A 23,089-nucleotide genomic window follows, 5' to 3' on the forward strand; every position below is an offset into this window, starting at 1 on the left:
AATGAATTACCATTAATGAAACTTTTTTCAAACATGTGGCATATGTTGCCATAACAAATACATCATAATTCAAGCTTAAATTAGATATGCAAACAATTGGTGGTAAACATAATTTGAACTTCACATCACAACTTTTTTATAACATATGACAACAGTTTCATAAATACAACATCACATATTTCACCTAACATATTCACATAAAATTTACATCTACATTACTATAATGCTTTACCATTAATGCAACCATTTTCTAACATGTGCTATATGTTAACAGATCAAATTCATATAACAAACTTTAACTATACATTAGATATCAACATAATTGGTGTCAACATAATTTCACTTTCTCACTACAACTTTTATATAACATATGTCAACAAATTCAAAAATACAACATCACATATTTGACCTAACATATCCATTACAAATTTACTTAGACACTACTATAATGTATTGCCATTAATGCATTTTTTTTCTAACATGTGGCATATGTTGCCATAACAAATACATCTAACATAATTCAAATTTAAATTAGATATGCAAACAATTTCTACCAAACATAATTTTACCTTCACAGCACAACTTTTTTATAACATATGTCAACAATTTTATAAATACAACATCATATTTTCACCTAACATATCCACATAAAATTTACTTGTACACTACAACTGTACACTTCATATGAAAAGAATTGTTAAAATACATATTTTGATCTTCACAACACAACTTTTCTATAATATATGTCCACACTTTCATAAATACAAAATCACATCTTTCAATATTCGGGATATACAAAAACTATTCTACAATCATAATGAAAAGTAATAAAGTTTAGGATTGAACAAGGCTAAAATAGATAAATATGGACATAACATTGGCACAAAAATAAGCTTCAAAATGGTATATGCATATACAATTGTAAACTTTTATTATAACTGATGGCTAATAGAGTTCATTCACAAATAAAGTTATTTCACAAAGGTTAAAATAGATAAATATGAACATATCATAGGCACAAGAATAAGCTTCAAAATCTGGTATGTGCATATACAATCGTAAAAAAATTTCATTCACAAATGAAGTTATTTCACAAAGGCTAAAACAGATAAATATGAACATATCATAGGCACAAGAACAAGCTTCAAAATCTGGTATATGCATATACATTCTTTGTTGAGTGATGACTAATAGGGTTCATTCAGAAATAGAGAACAAGGGTAAAACAGATAAATAGGGACATAAAATACGCACAAGAGCAAACTTCCCAATTCTCGGGTTGCCTAGAGAACAAGGGTAAAACAGATAAATAGGAATATAAAATACGCATAAGAACAAGCTTCCCAATTTTCGGGTTGCCTGAAAATAAGATTAATTCGTGTTCATCAGGACTAATAACCCAGCTTTTAGATTTCTGGATTACCAATAATCACCACCGGATTTGATATATCATTATGAATAAAGTTGCAAGAAATTCAAAATAATAACCTAATACTTATAATGATCAGAGCTTCAGCTTCTCGCCGGACTAGTTGACTAAAGCTTCAGCTTCCTACCGAAATGGATGATCAGAGCTTCAGCTTCCTACCGAAATGGATGATCAGAGCTTCAGCTAGCTTCAGCTTCCTACCGAAATGGATGATCGGAGCTTCAACTTCTCGTCGGAAGCCCTGATCGGAACTGCAGCTTGTGGCCGGAATGTATGGTGATTTTTCCGAACGGAGCTTCTGAACAGGGACCTTCTCTTCACAAATTTTTCCCTTTATGCGTCTAATGTATTGGTTGCCTTCTTGGTCGGTTTCCATTTCCAGAGTTGTGAAACATTTGCATTGCAGAGCAGAGGCATAGGGCAGAGGCATATATCAGTTTATATATATGTATCAGTTTTGGGGGCAATCTTTATTTTGGTTTTGGGGGGAATTTTAAGTTGAAAATGAAATACACTTATACGTATTATGAGAAGATTCGGATCTACAAAGCAGCTCAAGGCTACCAAAACGACGTACAGAAAGGTATGTGTTAAACAATAGTGAAATCTCATTTCACCAGCTTTGCCACATCAGCGCAGGGCCCACGACTGGACCGAATCCAGTGAGATACGAATGGAGAGGATTTTCTTCCTTTCTCGGTGGACCGCCAAGAAATGATATAATTTAATTTTGAACATCATAGATATTCGGGTAGAATCTGGGAAAATCCAAATTAAAAGCAAAGAACTACACTAACAAATAGAGATCTAATCCAATAAAATAATAAAAGTGTACCACTAGTGCTAATAATTCAAATGAATCAATCCCCAATGTTATCGAAGTAAAACTGAACTTAGACGCAAAGAATAAAATAAGAGGAAATCCTTTTTTTGCAATAAAAGTACCTCGTTGACCTCAAACAGTGTGTCAAGTCCAGTTAAAAAAAAAAAAAAAAAAACAAAGCACAAACTACAAAGAATATGTAAATGAGAGTCCACAGATTAAACATACACAAAACCAGGAAAAAAAATTAAAAAAGTAAAAAAGAAAAAAGAAAAAGGAAAAATTAATAACTTTCAACAATAGAAGTTCAAACCCATCTTTAAAAATAAAATAAAATAAATGCATAATAAAGGCTTGGCATATATATCACTTGCACTTCAAATTCTCTATGGCTTTTGTCTTTGTATTCACATCCATGGTACAATTCATCCGCGCAGACTTCTTCTTCTTGATGATCTTAAACAGATGTATCTTCCCACTCAGCGTGGCTTGGCTGGTCAGAGTCAGCTTCCCAGAATTCATATCACTACCCAACTGTGATTTCATGGATACCTTCGCAGAACTCAAATTCATCGTAACGTTGATCTTCTTTGTCGAGCGAGCCTTAGCGCGAGCATTCCCGATAAGGACTTCACCCACTGGAGATCCTCTGTAGGAGATGGTGGCAACGCTGTCCTGGAACTTGAAATGGCCGAAGTTGGTGTTCTTGACTGTAACTTGTGCATGAAGTTTCATGCTGAAGGAAGAAGACGACGACGAGGAGTTAGCGGAGAGGGTTTCGACCGTGATATCCCCAAACCGGACTTTAGGGTTCCGGATACGCATCACAGTGAGTACAAACAACAAGATAATCGCCGTCTGAAGTATGACACCGGCAACAATATAACACAAACACTTCTTCGTGCTTCTCTTCTTGCGCTGCGATGCAGGTGAATCTTTATTTCTGTTCATCTTGTTAGGGCTAGCTTCTTGAATGAAATTGGAGATATCTCTATATATATGTGTGTGTGTGAGAGTGTGTGTATGGATGTTGTTTGTGGTTAGAGAAGGTGTGGAGGGTTATGAATAAGGTGTGTATAGTTATATAATGATATTGTTTATTCCATTTTGTGATGGTGGGCCTACAAATGCTTTGTTTCTTTATCTTTTGCTGCCCTAAAAATGTTCCAAACTTGTTTTGAAGATATTTAGCCGTTGTGATATAAAGTAAATAAAAAGATTCCAAATAATATAAGAAGCCTCTTTGGTTGAAAATGGAAGCAAATGAGTTGGCAAATGCTTGGTAGACCCGGCCAGGATTGATGATTCTACAGACCATAAGGAGGAGTATGATCAAAGACAGTTTATACATGTTAGATATATGAATACAAATATATGTTTAATTTAATGTGAGTGGCTCATTGTTATTTTTATTTGATCATTACCCATGAGTCATGATTCAATAACATGTCCCTTTCCTCCTCCTTTTTTTATTATTATTATTATTTTGTCCAATAAGATTTATTTACGGAAAAAAATAGCTCATTGTTATTTTTATTTAATTTTGTATAGTAATTTCAATTCTTTATACATCTTATCTTAAAGAAATGTACCTAACATGTTAGATATGTGAATACAAAATTGCAAGTAGTTATGTTTGTAAAGAATAGTAATAAATAGTATCATGAGATATACATGCATGCATGTTGTCTTAAAGAAATGTACGATACATGAATGTTGAGATCAATTATATATATGATCCTGAATAATACGACAAAAACTACAAAATCAACATATATGTCAAGTGATAACAATAAATGGAGTTTAATTATTATTCATGTTGTATTTAATTTTTTGTTTTCCTTTTGATTGGAAATTATTAAATTTATATTGATTGTTGCTATGTGATATATTTGTTCATGTAAAGAATATATGAAGTCAGGGACGAATTAATTTAATGTCGAGGCTGTTCCGAGTCATGATTCAAGAGTCTGATGTGTTGAGTGAGTTTGTGGACTGAGTTTGATTTCAGATCATTAAAACACCTAACTACATTCCCATTTGCAGATTGACTTTCAAAAGAGAGAGAGATGTTGATTTTGAACTGATATTTGGAATATTTCACGAAGAAGGCATGAATAGAGAAAAGTTTACTACTTTAGCAAGTTTGACATATTCGAAAGTGTATCAAGACAAGTTTGCCGTGAAGAAGCTAGGGACAGAACTCACCTTCACTTTTGTGCATGTTACATTATATACACACACACACACACACACACATATATATATATATTATACAATTTGAATCATCCAGTTGCAATTATTTTTGTCCCTAGGGACCACATTGACTCATATCACATGTGATGTATAAGACCCTTTCAGCACATTACATAGCATAATTGAATTATATATATATATATTTATATATAGATAAAGAGAATCAGTGATTGAATTATATAGTCTCCTGGGGCGACGGGCTGTTAGAGAGGGTACCACCACTATTATCGCACTTGATGCTACATGAAATCAATAAGTTATCCAAATGGGACCAAATGAATGCACACAAACCTAAAAATTAAAATTAATATATAGTTTTCACATACTAGCTCAAATGACTATGCCTTTTTGAAAATACTCTTCTTAAAATTTTCAGTTAAGATTATAGAAATATAACGTAGGAAAGGTAAATTATTTTTGTGGATTATTTTCGTGCTAAAATAAAAAAGAAGAAAAAAGGAATGGATTATTCTCAGAGATCCAAAACGTCCCGATTACGTGTTGTTTCAACAACTGAATTAATTAACAAGAAGATATCTAAGACATGTGAAAGTGATTGGTGGTTGTTTGAGAGTGAAGCATGTGCTGGAAAAGGTATAATATTATGTGGACAGTGCTGATACATTTCTCTTCCTAGAAGCTATCGGAGGAAGGGTCCTTTAAATTTGACTAGGAATAAAGACACCAAGAATCATTATCCCCATCCTCCTTTCGATCTAATCTTTACTTCTCTTGAGTGAGGGCCACCACTCTTGCAAGTTGCAGTTGGTTACGTCACACGATGCATCCAATTTCGAATTAGACTTCATGTATTTATATCATAGTACGAGGAACCGGACAAGCCGGACAAGCCACGTATTGTTCAATTCGTGATAATTTTTTAAGAGTCCGATATTACTACATATCTTCTTGAAAGAGTCGATTAATATCGTGACTGCGAACCATGTATACAAATACACACAAACATACCCAAGTGCATAATTCTCAAAAATAAAATACTCCTATCCCAAAAAAAAAAAAACTTGTTATGTTATGCGAATTTTTAACTCACAAAAAGTGTCACAGTTCCACTTGTGAGTCACACTGCTTAAAACATTTTTTTTTTAAGACAAAAAGAGTAATATAAATATCAAGTAGATGGTCTTTGATAATGGAGCACAAATTTAAAATTTACTTGCATTGAAAAAGAAGTGCAGTTCTAAAGATAAGACGTGAACAACAGAGCATCGCAGACATTCTATCAGAATTGGGGCTACAAATAAACTGAACTATTGTAAACAACTCGAGATCAGACTGACATGAACTAGTTCATGTTTATTTATCTAATAAATGAACCTAGCTCAAATGCAATTAGATTAGCCCACATATGCAAAGCCAACTTTCTTGAAATTCAGAGAACGAATATGAGACTTCAAAATTCTTATTCGATATTATTCATGATGGTATTACATTCAATTTATAGAGTAATATCTAGCTAAAATAGATAACTAAATATACAATAATCGGAAAACTAATTACCTACCAATTAGGCCTAAATCAATGAGAAAATAATTCAATCCTACAGCTGTACAATAGGTAAAATCTCAACACTCCCTCTCAAGTTGGTGCATAGATGTCACACATGCCCAACTTGTCTAAAATTTTTGAAAACACTTGATTTGAGACTGCTTTGGTAAGAATGTCGACTAGTTGATCCTCAGATCGAACTTTAGGCAACTCCACAATTTTTCAATCCAACTTCTCCTTAATGAAGAATTTGTCTATTTAGACATGCTTTGTACGATCATGTTGAATTAGATTATGGGCAATATCACATGCTGCTTTATTGTCGCAATATAATCGAATCGGTTGCCCAGGTAGATAACCCAAATCCCGCAAGAGAAGTCTTAACCACAAAGTTTCACAAAGTCTAAGTGCCATACCTCTGAATTCAGCTTCTGCACTCGAGCGAGCAACAACATGTTGTTTCTTGCTTCTCCATGTAACAAGATTACCTCCCACAAAAGTGAAGTAACCAGAAGTAGATCGCCTATCATTTATAGCTCCAGCCCAGTCAGTATCAGTATATGCATCTATGTTTTGACAACCAGCATTTTTAGTGAACAAAATTCCTTTTCCAGGAGCAGATTTCAAATACTTCAGAATGCGCATAACTGCATTCATATGTTGCTATCTAGGATCATGCATAAACTGGCTAATAATGCTCAATGCATAAGCCAAATCTGGTCTCGTGTGTGCTAAGTACATCAATCTCCCTACAAGTCTTTGGTATCTTCCTTTATTAGTAAGTACTTGATTGGACTCAACACATAACTTCAGTCCTTCTTCCACTGGTGTCTCAGCTGGTTGACATGCTGTCATGCCAGTCTCTTGTAATAGATCTAAGGCATATTTTCTTTGAGATAGAAAGATTCCTTTATTCAATCGAGCTACTTCAATCCCAAGAAAATATCTCAAAGAACCTAGATCTTTCATTTCGAATTCTCTGGACAAGTACTTCTTGAGAGCCTTCATTTCTTCAGGATCATTTCCTGTAACCACCATGTCATCTATATATTCAATGAGTGCAATGATCTTAACATGTTGTTTCTTCAGAAATGACGTGTGGTCTGAATTGCTTTGACAGTAGCCAAAGGATATCATAGACTTTGTGAATCTTCCAAACCATGCTCTTGGAGATTGTTTCAACCCATATAATGATTTCTTTAACCTGCAGACCTTCCGACTATACTTTCCGGGTATCATACATCCTGATGGGAGATCCATGTAGACTTCTTCAGATAATTCACCATGCAGAAAGGCATTCTTCACATCGAATTGTTGCAATGGCCAATTCAAGTTCGCAGCTGAAGACAACAAGACCTGAACTGTGTTGATTTTGGCTACAGGTGCGAACGACTTTGTGTAATCGATTCCATAGGTTTGGGTGTAACCTTTCGCCACCAATCTTGCTTTAAAGCGTTCAACTGTGCTATCGGCTTTATACTTCATAGTGTAAATCCATCGACATCCAACTGGTTTCTTTCCTGGTGGAGGATCAATGAGTTCCCAACTTTTATTTTTCTATAAGGATTTCATCTCCTCGTTCATAGCTGCTTTCCACCTAGGGTCAGCTAAGGCTTCCTGCACACTGTTAGGAATAGATACAATAGATAATTGATTTACAAATGACAAATTTGATTCTGACAAACGATGGTTCGACACATAATTGTTCATGGGATACTTAACTTTACTAGAAAGTTCGGGTTCATATGTGGGTTTAGGAATACCTCTAGTGTGACGCGGTGGTAATTGTTTTCTGAGTGGCTCAGGCATTAAATCAGGAACATCCTCAGCAGGCGATTGGTTTGATATGTCAGTTGCGAGGGACTCGAACTCGGACAACGATGGGTTTGGCGCCATACTTTCCATTGGGGTTGGCGCCATACTTCCCATTTCTGGGCGTTCATCACTACTTTGATCCAAACTTATACCACTTGAATCCAATTCGCCCGATTCCTGATTGGTTGGTCCAACTTGTGAGTCATTAACACTAGAATCACCATCCTAAAAAATGTGATAATCATAATCTAGAGTCTGAATTTCGTTCTAGTACTCCCCCTGAAGTTCAGACGCAGAGGAAAAATACATCGAGTCTTCATGGAAGACAACATCCATTGTGATATACATTCGTCGAGTTGGAGGGTGATAACAGCGATACCCCTTTTGATGAGTAGCATATCCGAGAAAAACACATCGCAATGCTCGAGGTGTTAGCTTGTTGCGTTGATGCTTATGAAGGTATACAAATGCTACACAACCAAAGACATGAGGAGGTAGATTTGGGACGGTTGGGGCAACAACTGCTTCAGTGAGAGCCTGCAATGGTGTCCGAAAGTCAATAGAGCTGGAAGATACTCGATTGATTAGATATGCTGCAGAGGTAAGTGCTTCTCCCTAATATGATAATGGCATATGCGCTTTGATCAATGAAGCACGAACAACCTCCAATAAGTGGCGATTTTTTCGCTCTGCAACCCCGTTCTGCTGGGGTGTATTGGAACAAGTAGTTTGATGAATAGTTCCACGTGCTTCCAAATACTGCTAAAGGTCAAAACTCTGATATTCTCCACCATTGTCACTACGAAGAACCTGAACATGTGCATTGTATTGAGTTGCAACCATTTTATAGAAACTTCTGAAACAATAAGTTCACTTCACCTTTGGACTTCATTAAGCACAACCAGGTCATCTTGGTACAGTCATCAATAAAAGTAACAAACCAACGAGATCCACCTAAAGTAGTGACTTTGGACGGACCCCAAACATCAGAATGTATAATCATAAAAGGGAGTGGACTTTTATGCAAACATAATGGATACGACACACGGTGGTTCTTCAAACAAATTAGGAAATAATTTTTTCAAATAACTAAAGGAAGCATGCCCTAGACATCGATGTCACAGCCATATTTCAGATTTTTTTCTCTCCCCCTCAGAACCATCCACAGTCAATGCTTGTCGTAACTTGTTGGAACTTTTGGACATCAAGTCCAAGTAATACAGTTTCCCTCGCCTAATACCACAACCAATCGTCTGCTTTGTTTGGATGTCCTTAAATACACAAAAATCAGGCCAAAAAATGACAACATGCACAAGATAAAGCTGTGGTTATTTAGGAAACTGACAAAAGACTAAACTCTAAAGATGGAACAACTAAAACAGAATCTAAATGCAAATTATTAGTGAATTGCAAAGATCCTTCCCTAATAACTGGGATCGAAGTCCCATTAGCAGTAGAAACAGATTTGTGTGAGGATGAATTAAGAGGTGAGACTAGTCTAGAATCAAATGTCATATGATCTGTAGCACCAGAATCAATTATCCATGCACTATTAGCAACATGTGTAGAAATATTGAAATTCTTACCACCAGTATCGGTTGTCTTAACAACTGCTGCAGTTGAGGTCTTTGTTGAATTCTTCTTCCAACGGTAAAGATCCCACCATTTCGGATATCCCACAAGTTTGAAACAGCGACTTTTGGTATGACCTGTTTGGTTGCAATGAGTGCATTTGTAGGTAGACTTGTCTGCTCCAGATGATTCAATATTTTTTTCACACATTCATTTTTTTTTTTTTTCGGAACTTGTTTATCACAGAACCAGTTTTCAAATGAGGTTACAAAAAACTGGTTTAGTTTTGAACTAATCCAGAATTGGAATAGGAGTACACTTGTGGCCAAACAGATTTTTTTTTTTTTGAAATATAATTTATATATATATATACATATATATATATATATATATATATATATATATATATATGATATATCAGAATCAGAAGAACAAAAGAACAAAAGAAGAAAGGGTTTGTGGAAGACAAGTCCTGCGAGGAGAAAACGAACTGGCGGTAGAGCTCGGCCGTGAGCTCTGGTCGAGGAAGGCGATCGGTGGTGGCAGGTTGTCAAGAGATCGGCGCCGCGAGAGAGCAGTTCCGGTTCGGTTCGGTAGTTCCGGCGATGGAGATCAGATCTGGCAGCGATGTTGGAGCCTGCGGCTGTGGGTGTTTCTCCTTGTTCACCGACGATGATGGCTCGGTTGTGATGCGGAGAAGACTGGTTCAGACGGCGCGGCCAATTCGGCGACGGCGATACAGGTCCGGCGACGATGATACAGAGCCGTCGAGGTGCAGCAGTTTGGTTACGGCTGTTGGTCCGGCGACGGCTAAGACTTGTGATGGCAGAGGCTGCGGCTTCGTCGTCGTCGTTTCAGATCCCGATCCGGTGAGATCTTCAGCGGTTTGGCAGCGGCTTGTGATGGGTGAATCACTGTGAATGTGTATGGGGTTATGTTGTATGGATATGATTATATTGTATGAATGTATATGGATAAATTGGTTATGTATGGGTCTGGGTATGGGTTCAAGGCGAAATTCAAAGAAATCAAAAAAATACGGATGGCTCTGATACCATCTTGAAATTCAGAGAACGAATATGAGACTTCAAAATTCTTATTCGATATTATTCATGATGGTATTACATTCAATTTATAGAGTAGTATTTAGCTAAAATAGATAACTAAATATATAATAATCGGAAAATTAATTACCTACCAATTAGCCCTAAATCAATGAGAAAATAATTCAATCCTACAGCTGTACAATAGGTAAAATCTCAACAATTTTAGTCATCTTTAATCTAGCCCAAAACCATTCATAATTTTATTCACTTTAAAAAAGCAAAATCCAAGCCCATTCCTATTTTAGTCATCTTTAATCTAGCCCAAGAACACCCCCACATCATGTCCGCAACACAACCATACTCTCTCTCATCTTAAATCTCATCTAATACTCTCTCTATGATACGGACGGTAAGAAAGATCTTCGATTCTCTGAAAGAGATCAAAGATTGATAGGAGATCGAAAATTTCAGTGATTTCTTCCACCGGTTAAACGATCAAATACGTGTATATATGTTTGCAGATTGTGTGCTTATCGTTTAAGTCACACAGCTTCCGAGAGCGTGAAAATTTAAAATTTCGTGAGGGCGTTTATATATTTACTTGATAAATTTTTTAATTATATATGTATGTATAATTTTTTTTATTAATTAATTATAAAAAACAGTTATATATTTTAACTGTATCAATTACTTATATCATAAGTACTAAAAGGTCGCTTAGCTCGTAATGTGTTCTTGGCTTGCATTCTTTCTTGTTTTTTAATACTCCCATGTTCATATTGGGTCATTTGCAGTATCCTCTTCGAAATTTTGTTCTATTCTTCAGATTTTGGCTTGACAGCAGCCTCTCTGAATTTTAACTTTTTAATAATAATAATTTTTTAATAATAAAATTTGGTGTTCTTTTTTACCAATGGCTATATTTATAACTGCTATATTTTGAAAATTTATTAGTTTCTAAGAATTGTTATATGAAAACAAAGTTAAAAAATATATATATAGTTTCAAACAAACAAACAAAAAATTCAATACAAACAAACAAAAATTCATTATTTATTTACTGATTTTTTTTATATAAAAAAAAAGACCAAAAAAATGAAAAAAAAAAAAAATACTATTTTTAGGTAAAAAAAACATTCCTTTTTTTTTTCCTACTTATTATTAATTTTTTTTTAAGAAGGGCCAAAAATTTTTTTTAAATAAAATAATATAAAACAGGTTTTGGAAAGTGGTCTGCCAAACAAGGCCTTATTGCCATTGCCCAAAATTCAAAATGTTTTGGAATGTTGGCCCAAGGTAAAAAAGAATACAAATATAGACACAATCCCTTTGGCGACCAGCTATGGTCCAAAACTCTCCATTTCTCGTCAAAAAAGGCCTTTGACGAGGCAGTGCAAATGCTTTTAGTCTTCACGTTTGTAAGTAGGACTTTTTAAGAAAACATACCATAAATGTTAATGGATTATTTTCTTTTAAAATTATCAACGTGTTATTTATTAAAAGGTTGTGAGATTTTTGAAAATTTAAAGGTTAATTATGAAAAGATAATATTATTTTGTTTTGATTTTTCATATGGAATATCTCTGAATGGAAAGATGGACTACTAATATGAAGTAGAGAGAGTACTAAATATACAAATTTGATTGTGCGAAACATGAGAGTGACTTCTCTTATGCTTGACCCAATTTGTAAATGAAACTTATGCAGTTTTTGGTAACGCCGCTTTGTCATAAAAGATTGTTAAAATGATCAAAATGTCCATCAAGTTAGTGAAAAAAACCATATTATCCATATAGTGTCATGATATTACAAAAAAAAATGTCTTGTTTCTCTATATCAAACCCCTTATATAAGCCTTACAGCATAAATTAAACCCAAATGCAATTGCAGATGAGTTGATCATATATTTGAAACAAATTATATTCTTTTACTTATAAGCACAAATTCTTTGCCTAAAATTTTACCAATTAGAGGGGTAAAAGACTAATTTATCTATATTAATTGTGGAGGGAAAATTTCCCACCAAAAAAAATGAGACATCTAAACAAAGAAACAACAAATAACCGGGCAAGTGACATAGTCCACATCAGCACAAAATGACATACATGGCGAGTGAAGAGAAATTGGGCCACAGAACAGTGATCCACAATCCCATAGAATCTCTGGTAATCCAATCACAACCTTCTTAAGAAAATATGGAGAAAAAGAGGAAAAACAAAATGAAGTGTTACTGCCCTTCAACGACATTAAATATTTTTACAACAAATTACATATAAGCTACATTTGAGAGTATCAAATTCGCTCATTAGAATTAAAACTAGAAGAAATTTAGTTCGGAATCTAAGCTAAATTTCCTCTGATTTTAATTTTACTAATAAGCGTTTGATAGAACACAATAGAGTATTTACAAAATTATATTCTTCAGGACTCCACTTCGCTTTTGGCTGATCGTTGACCCTGAGCCTTCCTTCCCATTCTACGGTAAAAAGAGTAACAAAACTCATCTGTTAGCTCTGTGTTACAGCTTCCACAGGTTGACATTTCTTTTTTATGTTGTTAGTAAACTCGAGTGATAAGGGTTATCATTCTTATACAAAGCAAAAGCAAATTCAAGCAATGAAAAAAATAATAATAAAAAAAAAGAAAAAAAAAGAAAAAGATCCAAAGGAAAAAACAAGCTAGAACAAGTTCTTCAATTCGAAATCCTAGTTCAATTCGAAAGAGTGACTAAATTACTCTGGGTAAAATGTTCACACAATAACAATTAATGATATATTTAACGAAAATTATAATGACAAAAAAACAAAAAAAAAAAAAAAAATCCCCGACCTTTTAGATTTGAAGCCTCCTCTTGAGTCTGGCCATATTCAATGTTGTTGTCACATAGAGCCAATCTTTTATGTTGTACAAGAACTTGAAAAAGACGTACTCCCATGAATGTGTGAGCAGCAAAGTGCCAAAGACTCCACCAAATCCAACACCAAAACCTAGCGCCATGCTGAGATAAAATTTTCGATTTATAAACCCGTCCTCATCTTCTTGAATGATGTTGTCCTCACGTTGGATAGTTATAGAAGGATTCAAAGTAGTCTCATCCCCTGGGCACTTATTTGGAAGTGGAAGCCCATAAAGTTCGAAATTTCCAGTATATGCAGAGGCATCAAAGCTTTGCAGTTGAGTGCTTGATGGAATTTCGCCGTACAAGTTATTATTCGACAAATCCAAGACGGAAAGAAAGTTTAAACGTGAAAGCTCTGTAGGAAGCTGACCAGAAAGCTGGTTTCTAGACAAGTCGAAAGATTCTAACATTTTTAGCTCTCCAATCTTTTGAATCACATACCCTGTCAAACAATTTCTCGATAGGTTCAATGAAACTAATTCTGCAAGACTCGAGATTTCTTCAGGAATTTTTCCAATTAATCTATTGCTAGAAAGATAAATGCTTCCCATCAGTCCTAGATTATTTTTGTACTCAGACTCTTGTCCTTTCCATAGCACCAATGCATTGTCTACATACACCCCAACTCCAGCTTTAACATAGGAATCATAAATATATGAGATGTTGCCTTCTAATTTGTTCTGCCAAACCAAAGCAGTAAAATTATTCAAGCATTGTGGTATAGTTCCAGATATATTGTTGTGGGAGAGGTCCAAGATTTGAATAAAGTTCAAATGGCAAATAACTAGAGGTATGTGTCCGTGGAACCTATTCAATCTCAGACTAAGAACAATTAAACTTTACAGGTGTGTGCCTATCCATACTGGTATTTTTCCTAATAATTTATTTTCTCCCACATCAAAGATCCTCAACTTTGCACAGTTCTTCAACGATGAAGGCAATTCCCCAATGAAATTATTGTTGCGTAAGTGCAATGTTTGAACCCCATACAGGAAGCCCATAGAATTTGGAACTTTCCCAGAAAAATTATTGTTTGCCAAATTAAGAATGGCTAATCCATCCATATGCATCCAGCAATCAGGAAGTTTCCCAGATAATCAATTATCTGAGAGATCAATAGAGCTGAGAAACTCAACGATCATGTCACATAAGAAAGAAATTGACCCAGAAAACATATTCTTGGATAGATGCAATGATGGCACATTGGAAGGAAATAATGGTATTGGACATTTAGAACGATTAGAGCTCAAATCTATTATAGGTAAGAAGGAATCAAATTTTGATGATAAGTTGGGTACCACCCCACTGAGAGAGATTCATGTAATACATACTTGGAGATAAATCCCAAAACCACTTAGGAATAACATCGAAAATTCCAGCACCAGAGATATCAAGCTCAGAATACTTGTTTTGAGTTCGAAGCCAATTTGGGAAATGAGGCCCCAACTGGCATGATGCCAACCTCAAAATATCAAGCTGGAAAGGAAGACTCCAATCAGAACTGAAGTTGAAAACCAACGAGTTAAAAGAGAAATCTAAATTTTGTAAGTTGGACAGCATTGAGAGGTGGGCTTCGGAAATTGTACCTTCCAGAGAATTTAACGAGACATCCAAAATTTCAAGCTTGAAAAGTTGCCCAATACTTTTGGTTAGTGTTGTTGAGGCACAGCGGAAGCAAAAGAAAGAAAGAAAAATAACAATTCAAACCACAACACAAGATATATACGTGGTTCACCTAAAATCAAGGTTACATCTACGGATGAGAAGAGATTCACTATATATGTAGAGATATTACAATAGTAGAGAATTTCAACACCGGACCATGCACACAAACTCTTCCCGAGTTCTCCGTGTACTCTACGAGACTCTCTCTCGCCATTAGTGTTCACTCTACCAAACCCGTAACTCACCCCTACCATCATCGTACTCTCTCATGAGGCTATATCTTTCTCAACTCATAACTCTCAACAATAGGCTAAGTGTCTATTTATAGAGTAACATACCCAATTCCTTTGTGAACAAGGATTACAATTTCTTAGAGCCCAATTCACGTCTCTATAAGAAATTACCATAAAAAATACACTCTAAAATAGAACTAATAATAATGGGAATTTGAGACATAATTCCTAACAATCTCCACCTTGACTCAAATTCATTACGTCAATCATCGCTTCTCATATGGCAATTGAATCAGGACAATTCTCTGCAACTTCAATCTTCTCGATCTTATTGCAGAACTCGGGGGTTCACTATAGTTGCTCAATTAGTCAAACCCCAAGGCTCCACCTTAATTACTCAAGCTCCATGCCATGTAATCAAGCCGATTAACTCCACCTACAACTGAAGCCCGTTGTAGCACATGTTGAGACTTCTTGTGTTTTCTGGATCTCCTTCACTTTTGGCTCTGATACTAGTTGTTGAGGCACAGCAGAAGCAAAAGAAAGAAACAAAAATAACAATTCAAACCATAACACAAGATATATACGTGATTCACCCAAAATCAGGGTTACATTCACGGATGAGAAGAGATTCACTATATATGTAGAGATATTACACTAGTAGAGAATTTTAACACCGGACCATGCACACAAACTCTTCCCGAGTTCTCCGTGTACTCCACGAGACTCCCTCTCGCCATCAGTGTTCACTCTACCAAACTCGTAACTCACACCTACTATCATCGTACTCCCTCATGAGACTACATCTTTCTCAACTCATAACTCTCAACAATAGCCTAACTGTCTATTTATAGAGTAACATACCCAATTCCTTTGTGAACAAGGATTACAATTTCTTAGAACCCAATTCACGTCTCTATAAGAAATTACCATAAAAAATACACTCTAAAATAGAAATTAATAATAATAAAAATTTGAGACATAATTCCTAACAAATGTCCCATTTAACATATTATCCGAAAGATCCAATTTTCACAATGACGGAAACACTGTAAGATCAGGCAATGACCCCGAAATTTTGTTTTTGGACAAATCTAGAACGACAAGAGTGGAAATTTGTCCGAAACCTTTTGGAAAAGATCCATTCAACTGATTTTCATTAACAAATAATTCCTTCAATGAAGAAAAGCTTGTAATATCAGGCAATGAGCCACTGAATTGATTGGAATTTAAATCCAAAACCTCCAATTTGTTTTGAGCACCCCCAGACAAGTTGTGAAGAAGCAGAGGCAAGTGTGCGCTTAAATGGTTATCAGACAAATCTAGTGTGTTTAAATTGCTCAAGTTCCCAAGGGACTTTGGAATCCCAACTTCCAGTTGATTGAAAGCTAGATTCAGATGGGCTAGGGAATTCAGGTTTCCGAAATCATTGGGAATCAGACCTCGTAAATGGTCAGAAGAAAGGTCTAAATGAACAAGACTATTAGTGTAGTTGAACAACCAAGTGTATTGAAGAAGTGAGATCATTGACACAGAGATCAAGGGTAGCAAGAGACACAGAAGAATTAATCAATAGAAGCGAGGAGGGAATGATACCAGGGAGTCCACAACCGCATAGGTGCAAGTCTATTAGAGAGGAAGGTTATTGATTGCTTGAATCCAATCGATTGTTTTACTAAGATTAACCACACTCATGTCGAGATATGTCAATAAAGAAAGATTGGAAAGCCATTCAGGGTTTTTATTTACATGGAGTCCACCATTATAGCCCAGATCAAGTGACCTCAGTTCAGAAAGGTTCCCAATCTGAGTAGGAACTATGCCAGCAACGTTGACATATGAGAGATTGAGGTATTGTAAACTGGCAAAGGAACCAATAAATTCTGGGATGGGGCTCCCTTCAAAATCATTGCAACTGAGGTCCAAATACTTCAAATGCTGCAATTCAAGCAACGAAGGACTAATCTTACCCATCAAAGGCGGATATTCACTGTCATAACCAGGCGAGTAGTTATGAACATCGAGCACCATAACGTGACCAGTAATGTTGCTACATCGTACTCCTCTCCATTTGCAGCAGTCTTTCTTCTGTTCTTCGCTCCCCCAAGAAGAGAGAAGGCTGCCATCATCAGTGAGCCCGCGTTTAAACTCAAGGAGAGCTCCCTCTCTATGCACCTTACTCTACCTTCATCTCCAACTGATCCTGAAATGAATCCAACGGTAGGTTTCATGCATAGCAAAAGCAAAACAAGAAAAACAACAAGGTTAAACATCATTTGGCTGACAATCATTTTCCACAACTATAGAAAATCAAACTAAAAAAGAAGCAACAAAGCTAATCTGTGAGGATTTGCAGATATGATTTTTTGATTTCTCTCAACCGTGCAGTGACCTTTATTTATACCTTAAGTTAGCCCTGCAGATTTTCAAATCATATAATCCCAAACCAAATCATATAATCCCAAACGCGACATCTAAAGTGGGACGGAGAAGTCATTAGATTAGATAACAAAGACTTTTTTAGTCATCACTCATAATAAGTCCGAGTTTCCATATACATTCTTCAGTCAACATCGAGCAGCAATTTTTGTAGAATTTTCATATAAATATCATCCAAGTGAATGGAGTGGTCAACAGGATATGGAATATGCCTTAAAAGGACTGTAACATGCAACAGGGGACCAGAAGAGCACCCTGTGGGCTGTGGTACTTATCTTCATAATTTACCCGCCAAGGAGGTGAGGTCCACTCTGACTGTAGGTCTACCTCTTGAGTTTTTTCATTCATTGTTATGTTATAATTAATATTACACTTGGGACGGGTTCATGATCTTATTTTTAATTGAGAAAAACTTATTTTTAATTGAGAAAAACTTGATTGTTTTTGTTGCACGGTACATAACGAGCACATTGGGACTATCCGTGTAATACACGCAAACATGCGCGATAATAAACGATCCAATGTGCTCGTTACACAATACAATAGGAACAACCAAATTTTTTTCTTTTTAATTTTTTACAAGCTGAAACCCGTGGTATTATTATGAAAGATATCATCAGATTATCTTGTTGAAGCAAATCCAAAATACTAGGAGTAATCAACTAAACTGAAAATTACAGCTAATCAAAAGTAGACCAACAATGCAAGATAATCCAGTATCGACGCAAAGGGGAACATGGTTGAAAATCTTAAATATTTCAAAGTCAATTTTTAGAGAATTAAAAATTTAAAAATTGTACAAAATTTTTGATTGGTTCAATTTTTTAAAAATTATTTTCCGTAAGCTCAGTAATGTATAATCTCAAAAAACTATTTTTTATTGTTATTTGAAAATAATTTTATTTTTTTATGAGTGATAACTATTTTTTAATGACAAACCAATTAGGCTTTACTATTTTCTCGATTTCCTTAAAAATAATAATAATAATACAATAAAGAGCATGCTTCATATCTTGAAGTTTTCAAACAGCACTTCTTTCAGTTCAAAAACTAAAAAGATTTTACTTTTCTGCAAACAACTGTCATCGCAAGTGTTGTAATATTCTTTTTTTCAAAAAAAGTAAATCATGATTCCTAAGTCAAGGTCCATGTCAAAGCCTACTGTAGCTGTAGGCAACTCCACTCGACTTCTTCACCAGTCAAAAAAAGGTAAATCATGATTCGTAAGTCAAGGTCCATGTCAAAGCCCACTGTAGCTGTAGGCAACTCCACTCAACTCCTTCACCCGTGACATGTGTGATGTAATACCCCGTATTATATTAAAGAGTTTAGTTTATTTAAATTTATTTATGTGTAGATTTCTTTACCTATTATTATGCATGCTATATTATTATATTAAATTCATTTAATGGTGCATGTAAATTAATTGTGTATGTTAAAATAATAAATTTATTCATTTAATTGTGCATGTATTATTATTAATAATTTTTATTTGTTGGTTATGTTTATATTAAGCATTATTAGTTAATTAAAGTATTATATTTGTGTTATAAAGTATTATGATGATATAATGTTTTCTTATGTAATAATAATAATAATAATTATAATAGTTTAATAATAATAATAATAATAATAATAATAATAGAATAATAATAATTATAAAAGTTTATTAATAATAATAATATAATAATAATAATAATAATAATAATTATAATAATAATAATAGTATTAAATCATAAGTCATGATGAAATTAGAGATTAGGATAGGATTTCATTAATATTTATGGGTAAGACTTGAAGCCATATGGTTGGGAATGTGGTTAATTAAATGCAAAATTAGATATTTGTAATATTTATATTATATAAATTGTATATAAATTAGCTAGCCTACCTTAGAAGGAATGGAAGGGAGTTAGAAAAAGTTATAATTTTTAGTGAGCCATTGTAAAAGTGTGGAAAGGAAGAGAGAGAAAGAAAGGAACTTGGACCGGTGTAGGAGAAATTTACCTGACTACGCGCAACCGGCGGATTTATTTTAAATCCAAAAAGGCAAGTTATTATCTACTTTTCCCCTTTGAGTCCATAAATTATTCATTACATTTATTCGGCTATTTTTTTTTAGTTAGAAACCATGCTAGGACAATGCTAAATTAAATATTTAATTTATTAAAATAATGTGATATTAAATATTTAAGGGTTAAATAATTTATTATTGGCCTAGGTAATTAATTGAATCTTAAGAATTGTTATTTAAAGCTTTAGAATTTTTTCTAGAATTTTTGGGCAATTTTCGGAATTTTTCTGTATTTTCCGGCGAGTTTTCCGGTCGCCGGCAGTGGGGGAGATGACCGGAGTAATCCGGTGTGATACGGCGCACTAAAGTTACTGTGCGCATGGATATCCGGCCGTTAGATGAGTAACTAATCAGTAGATTGATTCGGTGTAGTCCAATACACCATAGGATGGTGCGCGCGCGAACCAGGACCCTTGGATTAGAAGAACTAAGATAGAATTATCCAGTGTAGCGCGCCCACAACAAAGTCCATGCAACCACCGAATCAGGAGCCGCCGCGTCAGCAAGAAGCATTAGAGGGCGTGTGGAAGCGCGTGCGCGCGTGGCTGATCCCAGACGCGCGTGGAGGCGCGTGTGAGCGCGTGAGAGAGTGAAAAACATAGGGCTGCGCGTGGGGAAGCTTAGGGCTGCGCGTGGGGGCGCGTGAAGGGCCCTGTCAGCTGCTGGAAATTACCAGAATACCCCTAGGGCCTGTTTTGTAAATTCCAGAACCTTAAACTTGGATTTTTAGGTACCGTGTTGGTATTTACGGGTTTAACGGGCCACGAAATTATTATTTTAATACCCGTTAAGTATTATTATGGCCGATTAATATTTCTAAACCTTAATTGGCCCGTTTACCGTACGAATATGAATGTGATTCATTTATCAACATTACTATAGATGGTGTTATTATTTTATTAAATGGTATTCATTATTACTGTTCAAATATAATAATGTCACGGTTATCGTCATATAAATTATCCATTATATATTATGGGATATTTATACTGTTAATCATATATCAACCATGATTATTATGCTGTGTGCATTTCAGAGAATAAATGGACTGTTCAAATTATGTCGCATTTATATTATATGGATGTGTTGCCATATAGAACCATGTGAGTTGGCTAATAAGTTTAGACTCATTTATACATTATGCATTCGTTGCGATAGACAGATGTGTGACTGTCGGGGTATGTGGTTTAATATTATTGGCATGTGTTGCCTAATTGACATACTCGGTATATTTATTAATATTGTTGGCATGTGTTGCCTAATTGATATGCTCAGTATATTCATTTGTACATGGAGATGCGTTATCACTGTGTAGTTCGTTATAGTCTGTGTTGTCAGTACCGTGCACCATGTATAATAGCTGATTTCCCGGGTAGGGAAAGACGACACTTAACCACCTAGTGTGAGTCTAAGTGATCACCGTCTATTCTGGTTGAGGTCATGTTATACATTGGATAGTTCCCTTATGATGTATACAGATATAGTACTCATCCGGATATAAATGATTAATTTATTTGATTCTCTGATTTGGGTCATAGTAGAGAGGACTTGCTCGTGGGGTTGACCCACCATTGTTGTTATTTCAGGATACGGTCAGTACCCGTTCCAAGGTTGAGGTTAGCAGTGAGGGACCACCATCCGAACTCATCTACTCTTACGATCCAGTTCAGGATAGAAGTTTTATGTATTACTTCAGTTTCAGTTTTTATTTACTTTTGACGTTGAACTCTCCGGTTTATATTTAGGGATCCTTGACATTGGATTTTCAAGTTATAATGGAGTACTGTATTAAATAAAGGATGGATGGATGTTGTATTATTTAGTGTTCCTTTCCTGTCTAAATTCTTTTATTATCATCATTTTGTATTCCATGCTTGTATATTGCCAATTGTTTTTGATATCCCTCGTTTTTCGTGTATAAGCCTGATCAACTTATGCGAGGAAAATGTTGGGGGTGTCACAGTTGGTATCAGAGCATTCCAGGTTCGAGTGTTTTAGGGATCTGTGATTACTATACTTCCGCATTGTGTATTCTGATAATTAGAGCCTAAGTATTAGGGTTCTTTGTATTCTTTTAGTCGGTCCATTATAATGTACTGACGTTAGATTTTTCTGAATTTAAAAGAAGGATGTCTCGGCGTGGGACAAGGAATGCGAACCGTCATCGCAGTATTTCTCCAACTCAAAATGAGAATCAGGAATTTTCCCCTCAAGTTGCTGATATCATTGCACGAGCTGTAGCAGCAGGAGTAGCATCTGCTCTACGAAACCAGCAACCTCCTCCGATAGTACCTGTTCCTGAACCAGTGGCATAGCCAATGTCATGGGACAAAACTCGTCACTCGTTTATCAGAGGGAATCCACCATCGTTTGCGGGGTCCACAGATGTCTTGTTAGCATATCAGTGAAAACAGGAGAGCGAGCGTCATCTTCAGATGGTAATCTGTACCGAAGTGCAGAAACAGATGCTGGCTACGTTTATGCTGATAGGCAATGCATTGCAGTGGTGGGAGTCTATTACTACTGTCGAAGAGAGGACCAGATTGACTTATGCTGAATTTCAGACTCGCTTTGACGACAAGTATTTTCCTATATCAGTAAGATCAGCGATGAAGACTGAATTTCTGGATCTGCAACAGGAGGATATGACTGTGGCTGAGTATGAACAGAAGTTCATTAATTTGTCATTATTTGCACCAGAGGAGGTCAATACGGAAGAAAAGAAGAGAGACCGCTTTGTTAAGGGGTTGATATGGCCGATTAAAGTGGTGATCATAGGTAGTCCTGCATATATTACTTACATCCAGGTGGTTAATGCCGCTTTACAACACTGCCAGATGAGGAGTGATTACCGAAAATCCAAGGGAGATAAGCGGGCTAACCGAGACTACCAGATAGTGGAGAAGGGAAGTAGCAGTGGTAGCAAGTCCAATGATCGGGGCAGATTTCAGGGACATTAACCTTGGAAGAAAAATAAAGGAAACCCAGATGTGCAGAGGGATGGAGTCCCTAATCAGGGTAGACAAGGTGGGGTAACTCAGACCGGACAGGAACAGTGGTCGGGAAATCAATAGAGAAGGCAGGCAGGTCCTTTTACGAGACGTTGTTATCACTGTAGAGAGATTGGGCATCCGGCCAAGATGTGCCCCAAAGCTAAGCAGGGACAGGATGGGCAGCCGAGACCTAATCAGTCATTACCTCTACCGGCCCCACCGATGCCACGTGGGCAAGTTCAGAATTTTCCGGCACTTCCAGCACCACCATTTCCTCCGGGACAACCTCCACAGCAGTTGCATCATGGCAGAGTTTATAACTTCATGCCACATAATGCA

The 23,089-nt window shown here is 35.7% G+C and overlaps 1 protein-coding gene across 1 annotated transcript; it reads right to left on the bottom strand.

Annotated features, from left to right (window-relative positions):
* Positions 1-2,519: 2,519 nt before the first annotated feature.
* LOC132271705 (late embryogenesis abundant protein At1g64065-like) lies at positions 2,520-3,316 on the bottom strand. The gene has a single exon (XM_059773158.1). The coding sequence runs from the start codon at positions 3,201-3,203 to the stop codon at positions 2,619-2,621; it is 585 nt and encodes a 194-aa protein (XP_059629141.1). The 5' UTR covers positions 3,204-3,316; the 3' UTR covers positions 2,520-2,618.
* Positions 3,317-23,089: the final 19,773 nt, after the last annotated feature.

The sequence above is a fragment of the Cornus florida genome, unplaced genomic scaffold (assembly GCF_030987335.1).
Source record: "Cornus florida cultivar Cherokee Brave unplaced genomic scaffold, ASM3098733v1 CherokeeBrave_3.0.0_Hap2_Chr08, whole genome shotgun sequence".
Classification (NCBI taxonomy): Eukaryota; Viridiplantae; Streptophyta; class Magnoliopsida; order Cornales; family Cornaceae; genus Cornus; species Cornus florida.